The sequence below is a fragment of the Taeniopygia guttata genome, chromosome 2 (assembly GCF_048771995.1).
Source record: "Taeniopygia guttata chromosome 2, bTaeGut7.mat, whole genome shotgun sequence".
In the NCBI taxonomy this organism is placed as follows: Eukaryota; Metazoa; Chordata; class Aves; order Passeriformes; family Estrildidae; genus Taeniopygia; species Taeniopygia guttata.
The window spans coordinates 39,148,246-39,158,636 of record NC_133026.1 but is presented as its reverse complement, the minus strand read 5'-3'; the positions used below and the strand labels follow the sequence as shown (position 1 = coordinate 39,158,636).

General features: G+C 39.4%; 1 protein-coding gene across 2 annotated transcripts; it reads right to left on the bottom strand.

Moving 5' to 3' along the window:
• Positions 1-3,341: 3,341 nt before the first annotated feature.
• On the bottom strand, positions 3,342-9,571 carry OXSM (3-oxoacyl-ACP synthase, mitochondrial). Of its 2 annotated transcripts, none has more exons than XM_030264989.4 (3): positions 9,422-9,571; positions 6,339-7,344; positions 3,342-3,950 (listed from the first exon to the last, which is right to left on the bottom strand). In XM_030264989.4, the coding sequence occupies exons 2-3, from the start codon at positions 7,340-7,342 to the stop codon at positions 3,548-3,550; spliced, it is 1,407 nt and encodes a 468-aa protein (XP_030120849.2). In that variant the 5' UTR covers positions 7,343-7,344; positions 9,422-9,571; the 3' UTR covers positions 3,342-3,547. The 2 variants fall into 2 exon arrangements, with proteins under 2 accessions (XP_030120849.2, XP_002195107.4); XM_002195071.7 differs by lacking the exon at positions 9,422-9,571 and adding an exon at positions 9,156-9,335.
• Between the last annotated feature and the right edge of the window lie 820 nt (positions 9,572-10,391).

Below are 10,391 nucleotides of genomic sequence, written 5' to 3'. Positions count from 1 at the left end.
TAAACTAACATGAGGAATATTTGCTCTCTACACTTGCAGAACAAGCTACAGAAGTCTGAAATGAAATTAGGGTTATCATTTTAAAAAACATTTTCTGGAGACAGACCGTAAATAACCCTGAGCAGCAGCTTGATCTTTGTAAGATTTCAGCAAGCATATGCTGTTTACATTTTTTGTAACACATATTTTTATTTGGTTCCTCTAAGTAAATGAATTCAGGTAAGTTATCATAATTCCAATTTTTGTTTCAAATGCATTTATTTCCAAAAAATATTACCTTAAGATCCTTGATTCAAATCTAAACAGTATTTTAACCAGCTGGAAAGTAGCTTGACAAAACAAGTTCAATGGTCCTCACGGACCAGCTGCCTTTATAGTAAAGAAGACCAAAATCATTGTGGGCATCAGGAAAAGCAGCTGCAGCAGCTCAAGGGAGATGATCCTTCCCTACTCATCAGAGACATATCTGCAGAGCTGGGTTCAGTTCTGGGCTCCCCAGCACATGAGAAATGTGTTCATACTGGAATAAATCCAGTGAAGAGCCATAACGATGATAAAGGACCTGGGGTATCTGACACGGGAGGAAAGGATGAGGGAGCTGGGACTGTTTGGCCTGGATTAGACAAAGTTCCAGTGAGGTCTTATAAACATGATCAAATGGGGGAAGAAAGAGGAGGGACCCAGACTTTTCTCAGTAATGTCCACTGAAAGGGTAAGAGGCACTGGGCACACTGAAAGAATAAGAGGCAATTGGCACAAATTTAAATACAGGGAATTCCATTGAAATGTGAGAAACTTCTTACAGTGAGAGTGACCAAGCACTGGTACAGGTTGCCTAAAAAGATTTTGGAGTCTCCATCCTGGGAGATACTCAAAACCCAGCAGGACACGGCCTTGAGCAACCTGCTCTAGCTGGCTCTGCTTGGAGCAGTGGGGCTGGACTAGGCAATCTCCAGCCTCAGCCACTCTCTGGTCCTGCCTGGAGCCTTTGGCTCCCACAAATGTGTTGGACCACTTGAGAAGTAGACTTCAAAATAAACACTCTACCTGCATCTCCAAGTTTTGTTTATGAGATGGTTAGTAACTCCAGACTTGTAAGTCTAAATAGGAAACTTTTTAAATCCAGACTCTGGATTCTTACCTCTCTCAATTACTGAAGATGAAAAGAGCATTTTCAGGGAGAGAATTGTTTTAATATGTTGGCCCACTTAATAGTTTAGCAACACAGATCTATTTTCCTTTTCTGTTTGCAGCTACCATAATAAAGCATGATTAGCAGTAAGTAGTCCCTGATCAGCTCAGCGGGGTATGTGATAAAAATAGATGATTCAAAAAAAGTACGTAAAAATGAAAACTACAACAAATTTCAAATAGACAGGGGTTAAATTAGGACTCTATTTTTTTTTTTTTTTAATCTGGATTCCCTACTCTACTACTGCATCTAGGCATCTTAAAATTATCCATAATCAAAACACCTAAAATATCTATTGTCACAAAGCTTTCATGGCTTAAAGGTTACCTGCACCAGATGATTAAATTGCAGTGGGTTGAAGAGAGAAAAATCTTTTGATAATTTCAGTATCATCTATCTTTTCATGGTTAGCACACTGCAACTTGTACCCAATGCTCCTGGGGCCATGATCTCTGTTATCAGAGGGAAAAGGAGGCATCTCTGTCACAGAATTAATTAGAGGTCTGCAGCTCTGTAACAAGACTGGGTGAGGTTAATTAGACTGTACTTCCAGACCACAATAATGCAGCACTATCTAGTCTTCCCTTATTCTTCCCAGAATCACAAATACCTGAAAAAACACTGTCTCCAAAAGGAGCTTCCTGGATGATTTCCTCCACATTCACTGCCCTCCTGCTCACTCTCTCCTGGAGTCTGAATTCTTTAAATCAATTTCTTTTTGCATATAATTTGCAGAGGGTATTGCTGAATTTTATTTTTTGCCTTTTACATTGTATGCAATCCAGATTCTCATTCATTGTACTGCCATTGTTGATTAACATAAGGTATGAGATTTGTTGGCATTTTCCCTGACACCAAACTCCCATACTCTGTCTTGCTTGTATGCTTTCACATTTTCCCTTTGCTAATATATCATTTTACTTTCACGCTTATTATTCATTAATCTGTTCTGAGCTGCAATGTTCTATATGAACTCAGCTTCTGAAGTAGTCTTAATCATTCCCCAACTGCATTTTTCACAACAACCTCTTTAACTTTCTATTCAGTAAAGACAGCAAATGCAAAAATTATGCTGTTCAATATCAGCATTCACACCATTTGTATAAATAATGAGATTTTAGGGTACAGATCAGCCTCATGATAGCCCTTTAGTAAGCTCATTCCAGAATGAAATTTACTTTACTTAGAAGTGCAGCTATTTTTATGTTGCTTATTTTAAATCTAGTTTAAGTGGAGTTACTTTGCCTCCACTTACACAGGTCAAAGGCTATTTGACAATTTAAAAAAACACTGGTGAAAAGTCTTTTAATGAACTAACCCACCAATGGGAATATCAAATTTCACTCACATATGCACTATCAATCAGGCCACTATTTGGCTACAATGCTTGGCTGGTGCCAAAGGAATAGACAAAGTCCTTTACTTTTTCTTTGCAAAACTACACCCTCATCAATATGTTAGCTTTAGGGATAGTTTAGTGTTCCTGTTCTCTCAGATCTATTTTTTGAAGACAATTTATTTTCCTAGAAGAGGCCTTGTTTGACAAATTTTGCTAATTCTACTTTTCTATTTGTCAGAAAACCCAAGATACTTCCCAATACACTTATTTCTTTCTATATAAATATTTTTGAAATCTTCAGTGCCATACTCAAATATCTACCTTACTATGCTTGTACAAAATTTCACAACTCAACAGGTCATGACCTACAAATTCTATCCCTGTGCCACATGGAAGATTTACAGTCCATGCTGTACGCATCTTTCAATGTTAGCTAACGGCCAACGAGGAAACACAACAAAAATAGAAATTAATAAAGATGAAAAGAAAATGAACCTGTGCCAGAAATTTTATAACTGTCTGTCTATATCATTGTCCCCTGAATATCACCTGTGTGGAAGAATTATGATATTTGAGACAGCACCCCATGAGGAAAAAGGCAGAATTCTATATGGAGTACATAAGAGAAATCAGTCATAACCCTTGTACTACCATGCAGTTAATTCATCAGGTGTGACGTTCTAGCTTGTTAGCCAGCCTCTCTTTTGTATAACAATTTCTTTGTCACATGCATAGAAAAATCTTTTCTAACATAATTTAACCATGTCTCCTGCTCTAGTCAAGAAGAAAAACTTCTCATCACACAAATAATAGATATTTAATTTATTTTTATTAAAATGAATAAAAGAAGTTCCCTCTTTCTAAAAGAATTACTGCTGTAAGTGTTAGGGTGAATAAAGTTCTTATTTATCAAATGAGCAACTCTCAAAGCTGAGAAAATATTACAGAACACACCAGAGACAGCAGTACAGAAAATCATCATTGGTGCAATTTTTTCACACAGTTGACAGCATAAGTTAAACACTTGCAAAGCACAAAGTTGCATTAGTGCCACCAAAGCCAAATGAATTTGTGAGTGCTATACGCCGCTTGTCAGTTTCCCACTCCTGAGCTGTCAATGGAACATAATTGAGATCAAACTCTGCCTCTGTTTTCTCTAAGTTTAGAGTAGGTGGCAAAATCCCATGGTAGCAGGACAGTGCAGTAAAAGCTGCTTCAATAGCTCCCGCAGCCCCCAAAAGATGTCCTGTTGCTCCTTTTGTTGAGGAAACTGCAATATTACGTGAATGATCTTTAAAAAGTCTCTTGATTGCTTGATTCTCAGCAGCATCTCCTAAAGGTGTAGAAGTTGCATGTGCATTGACATATGTTACATCTTCAGGTTTGATCCCAGAATCCTTTATTGCTGCAGACATGCACCTAAGGAAAAGAAGACAACAGAATGCTGATTAGCCCAATGTATTTTTGTCAAATCTACAAACCAAAAGAAAAAGTTTTGTTTTAAAATATTTATCAAGTGTGAAAATCTGCTTTAGCAGAGATGTGAATGACAAGAGGTTAATTCATCCAACTAAGCACATTAGCATCTACATTAGGTACCAGAGGAAGACAATAAAAATGAGGCCCACTATAAAATCAGGCTTGCTGTTAAAAATTGCACAGCCAGGAAAAATACAAAGAAGAAGAAAATAAGATATAAAAATCAGTCTCTACAGACTACATTAATGCATCAAACACCCTTTTCACTGTAAAATTTGAAAACATTTGAGAGAGAAATAACTACCGATATTATTACAAAAATTTAGATATGTGCTCCCCAACAAAAATACTGGGAAATGAAAGAAAAAATCTGCAGCCATCCTCCACATGAGCCTCTTTTGCATGCTATCCAGAAAATGTCAAGGAGATAGCACAAATCGCTACATTTCATTTTATAATTAAATTTACTGAAAGTCACACTCTTCAACCCTTGGCATGGTATGTTTTGTTTGGCTCCTGATGACTTGTGCACTGTGACTGCCTCTTTAAAACATGATTTTTTATGAAAACCATGGAAGGATCAACACAGTTCCACACTGCAATTTCTCACAGATTTTCCTGAAAGAAGGAGATCAATTAGATATCTCTCCTTGCACATAACAATGCACCTCTGAGCAAAAGACCATTGACACTTTTGAAATTTATTTTAAAAAAGGAAATAAAAGGAAGCTCAAAAACAGATAGCACAGGATTCTGGACAAATTTAAATGTCTCTACTACAGCCTTCTACCCTTAGAAGCCATCCAGCTGAGCTTAGAGTGGAGGCCACTGACACTCACTGTCATTAGATAGTGAGATTCAGACAAAAATAGATTATTGATAACTATGAGATAAAATCAATTTAGTTAAATACATTATCTGCAATGAACTTATTCACTTAAGGAGATACCAGATTGCTTATGTAAGACACTCTTAATATCCACAATTCTGAGTCTGGATTTGCCTCTCCTTTCCTGCTGATTTATTCCAACATAAGTATTAGTCTCCAACAGAAGCAGTTATTAGCAGATGACAAAAAATATATTTCTCTGATTTTTTTTTTTGATGTAGCAAATAAAATTCCTACAGAGAAGTGAGATAAGCACATACATTCCAGATTTAATCCATATACTACTGCAGTAACAAATTACTGGCTTGAAGACAGTATTAAAATGTATTATCTCAAGGATGGAAATGCTCAACATTCTGGAGATACCCAGATTAACTTTCAACTCTTCCTACTGTGAATTTAATTTATATGCTACTGCAATCATAAAATACACAAAAATTCTATAATATATTGCCATATCATCTCAAGGGTAAACAAGTCTGAAAATAAAGACACTCCTGATTACTCATTACTCATTTAAGTCTGCAGAACAATTAAATTTGAATCAAAAAGCATAGATGGAAACACGGTGTATTTACAGTTCTAGAAAAATCTGTTAACCTTATCACACAGCTTTAAAATACCATGCAGAAGTTTGATCTATTTGTGCAGTGATATATTGAATTTTGGTACTAAATATTCACATACATTCAGAATAAGGCAAACCAAATCTTTACTAAAGATTCCAATGCCAGTCATAGTACTCAGCCTACATGAAGCTCTCCAACATACACATGTAACTTAGCTAACAATTTAATTAGGTCAATGATAATGGTTCGATGAGTATCATCTACTTGTGAACTGGATTTGATGAGATAAACACTGATGAAGCCTTACCACCTCCCTAAACAGTAGTAAAGTGTATTTCTGCTATGCTCCTTCACCAACACTCTTAGCTGCATCTGAATAAAGTACTGAATATTCTAACAAACTAGATCTTGTAAGTGCTCTACAGCTTTCACCACCTGAGATTTCTTGTAACAAATAACATGCTTTGGGTGGGGGTGGTGTCTATCTTCTTGATGGAAAAAGAGTGAAGGAGAACCTGTAAAGATTCTATCTCATCACAGACATCTTAAAAAGAGGTTTCTATTGAGACTTATTTATATGAACAGCTGTATGCACCAAAGGAAAAATGTTTTCACACTGAGAAAGCTTTCATAACTCTATGGAAAAAGGTTGATTCTACCAAGAACTGGCCTTCACCCTCCTACTGAAAAAAGAGAATCGGGGCACAATATTACTAGAAACCCTTTTAATTTTTCAGATTTTCAAGCTTTTGGAATATTAATTCAAGATTGAACATCCCTTCTCTATGAAGAATATACAATGACAGAAACAAACGTACCCACTACAATTAACATATAAAGTAGCTATTATAATCAACATAGAGTTCTTACCTGAATGCACCATCTCCCTCAGGATTAGGTGCTGTTATGTGGCAAGCATCACCGGACAGTCCATAACCCAAAACTTCTGCATAGATCCTAGCACCTCTTTGTAGGGCATGTCCATACTCTTCCAAGACCAGCACAGCAGCACCCTCTCCCATTACAAACCCCTCCCTCTGCGAATCAAAGGGTCGACATGCTGTTTTTGGGCTTGAGTTAAAACTTGTGCTGAGGGCCCGGGCTCTTGCGAATCCAGCCAAAGACAAAGGACTAATGCAAGCCTCAGTCCCTCCAGCCAACATGACATCAGCATCGCCAGCAGCAATGAATCTAAAGGAGTCTCCAACTGCATGTGCACCTGTGGTACATGCAGTCGACACAGCGTGATTCGGCCCTTTCAGTTGGTATTTAATGCTGATATGGCCTGCTGCCATATTGACCAAAATCTTTGGAACAAAAAATGGGCTGACCTTATTGTAACCCTTTGTTTTAAATAAGGCAGCTGTGTCAGAGATTTCTTCCAGTGGAACCATTCCCATTCCAATTGCCACACCAGCAGTCAAGCGGTCCTGTTCAGACTGGGGAGACCAGCCAGAGTCCTTCATTGCAAGCTCTGCGGCACCAATGGCCATCACAGTGGCAGAACTCATGGATTTGATCTCTGACTTCGACACAAAGTTTTCTTCACTGAACTCACCCTCCTTGTTTCCCCTTGGCACACACGCAGCCACTCTACATGGGATGCCTGCATATTCTTCCCCATCTAGTGATGTAATCCCACTGCCTCCTTCCAGAAGGTGCTTCCACACAAACTGAGTCCCCACACCAAGAGGGGACACTAAGCCAATACCTGTAACAACTACTTTCCTTCGACATGCAGGCAGTGACTTGCTGAAAGCCCTTCTGTGGTTTTGTAAATGTAGATTTAAATTCAGACTCCGGAGATGAAGATTTGCAATTTTTAACAGATCCTGTGAGCACTGTGAGAACATGGTGGCAACAATCAGGCACATTCCTGTAAATGGAGTGGGGTGGAGAGGGTGGGGAAAGACAAACACAACAGTAAAGCAGACAGCGTGGAAAACATTCCAAGAATATTACATTAGTAACCTGCTTTTTACATGACAGCTTGAAAGACTGACTGAAGAAAGGGATATAGTTTCTGTGTCTGTGTATGAATTATGACAGATAATGTCAAAGAAATGTTCACTTTAGGAATGCCTCTAGTGAGCTCATTTAGCTTAAGCTGCTAATGAATATATCTTTGCATCACTGTGGACCGTGAAGAACTCTCTGGTTTTACTGCAAAATTTCCCCAGGAGCTTTAACCACAGCTGGCTGTAGGCAGAAACAATGAGGATTAACAACTTAATTATTCTAAGGGAAAAAGTGTGTGTTCACTGGAAAGTGTACAGCCCACAATTAACAAGTTGAGGATACTGTCATCTCAACCCTCATGTCAGGCAGAACAGTCTAGAATCCTCAAACAGGAGTCAATAAACTTGTCCTGGTTCTGTTACTAGTGTAATTATACATCGAGGACAAGACTCCCTCTTTCCACCTCCACCTATGCTTTATCAGCCTTGAGTTATTACACTGTCAGGGGACAGTATCGCAAGTAGCTTGAGCAAGATGTGGAGCACAGCACCACCTCCATTGAAGGCAGCACCACCAGATCCTGAATAACAAGAGGCATGGCAAGTGATGGCAGAAGGCCTCTGCTGAGAACAAGTACTTGAGGAAAGACCAGAGGACTACGCCAAGCAGTGATGGTGCTGTACTGTGCTGTAGTCCTTTTTTTCCTCGCCTTGGCTACTGCCAGTCCAGAGCCAGTCTGACTGCACACATCTGACATGCTGGAGCAGGACAGATGCTGCGGTACAGCTCCGCCAACACCTACAAGACAGGCTTCAATAGCTTGCCTGCTTTTTGCTTTGCCCAAAGAGCAACTTGGCATCCCCAGCTCTTTGGTGAAAGGGAGAGAGCTGTATGAAGACCATAAGGGGCTGCTGGGCACTTCTGCTAAAATACCCAGACCTGTGGCAGCACAAGTGCACAGCAGCATTACTAAAAAATGTCATGGAACCATAGAAAAGCCTGGGTTGGAAGGGACCTTAAAGATCATCTCATTCCAACAATCCCTAACATGGGCACAGACACCTTTCACTAGACCAGGCAGCGGAGACCAGCATCCAGCCTGGCCAAGAACACTTGAGGTAGGGAATAAAAACAGTAAACAACAATATATTATATTTTATACATATTTTATGCAATTATTAAACTTAATTATTAAGAAAGTATTTTTAAAGAGCCACTTTTAAATCCTGGCCCAAAATTGCCATTTCAGTTTTGTAAGCCACTTAGCCTCTATAAAGGAGGTAGTGTGTGTGTATGCATGTATAAAAATATCATATTATTGTATTATATAATGCAAGTTACATATATAAGTATATAAAGAATATTATATAGTCTATATCTGAGACAGAATATAAAACACCTCTGTAGTCATATTAAATGCATATTTATGGAGCATAGTATATAACATATATATGGTTTATAGATACACTATACTATGTATATTGTATAGCATATACAATGCGAACGATAATGTATTTTATACATATTATTATACATATATACATACTAATGTATAAGATAGCATATTTTATCAGTGTATACATACATATATATATATATATATATATATATATATATATATATATGAAATGACTGCAGAGCTCTGTAAGGCAGCTCGTCACGCAGCCTTTACTGAAATGCCGCCAGCCGGCGCCGAGCTGTCCTGTCCGTCCCAACAACGCCCGATACCTGCTGTGCGGGAAAACCAGGCGCAGGATAATATCCCCCGGGAACCAGTGCTACCAAACACCCCCAGGCGTTTTTAATGTGTAAACCAGGAGTCAAACCCCGGCGCCACAAGACAACCCAGCGCCGCCATTGCCGGCCGCGCCCGGCCCGCCCCGCTGGGGGCGGTGTCTCCCCGGCCCGTGCTAAAGCCCCCGCCTCCCCCCGCCCCAGCCCTCAGCGGCGCCCCGCCGGCCGCGCTCCCCCCGCTCCGCGATGGTTCGCTCTACCTCCCTCTCACGTTCCGACAGCGCGAGGCCGCACCACTCCGCAGGCGCGGGGGGAATGAAGGAGGTACGCGGGTACGCGCGGCCCACGGCGCTTCCTCCCGCCTGGCCCCGCCCTGCGGGTGCCAGTGTGGGCGGGCGGGCGGCGTGATCGTGTGAACCGCCCCGAGACCGGGAAAAGGCGGTGAAATAATTTCCTTCCCAAACCACGTGTTTGCAAAGGAGGAGTAAAAAAAATGCAAAAAACCAAAACACAAAAAGCCCAAAAACCAAACCAAAACAACAAAAGAACCAAATCAAAAAACAAAAACAACCCAAAAACACTCCGTTGGAATAATAGCCAAGACCTTATCCCAGACAGGCTACCGTGGCAGAGCATAAAATGTTTGTCCAAGTCTCATCAACAGAGACATGAATTAGTTACAGTGTGAGTTTACTTGTTTGGTGATACCTTTATTTAATTTTAGTAAGCAGCAGTAAGAAAACTGAAATAAATTTATCCCGCACAACACAATAATGTTTATTAGCTGCAAATACAGCTATCTAAAAATACAAACTGTAGCACAGTAATGAGGCATGCACTGCAGGAAAAAGGGGAATAAAGCCGAAAAGGAGAAAACCCCCAAATATTTAATAAAGAAAAAATTATCTTGTGTGTACTTTTCTTTCTTTTAAATAGTCTGTTTTTAATTTGGAAATAAAATTCCTTTGGCATTTAATATGTTAGCAATTTTTTGGAAGTTGGCACTTGGTTTTCTCACACTGCTTGCCTATGAGCACTCCCAAAGCATTGTTTACAAATGCCATACTGAGATGCATTGTGTATTTATATGCATACATGTATCGCAATATAGTTAATCTTTGTATGTCTGAAGGCAGCCAACATTGAGAGTCACATGTCTACAAGTAACACATGGAAAGGAAATTAAAAGCTGAAGTAGAAGCCAAGGAACATGACATAATTTTAAACTAA

Bases quoted from the DNA above. Each gene is read 5' to 3' on its own strand.
- OXSM (XM_030264989.4), bottom strand. From the start codon at position 7,342: ATGTGCCTGATTGTTGCCACCATGTTCTCACAGTGCTCACAGGATCTG. The intron at 3,951-6,338 runs GTAAGAACTCTA...TCTTTTCCTTAG, and splicing joins GAGGGAGATGGTGCATTCAG to GTGCATGTCTGCAGCAATAA.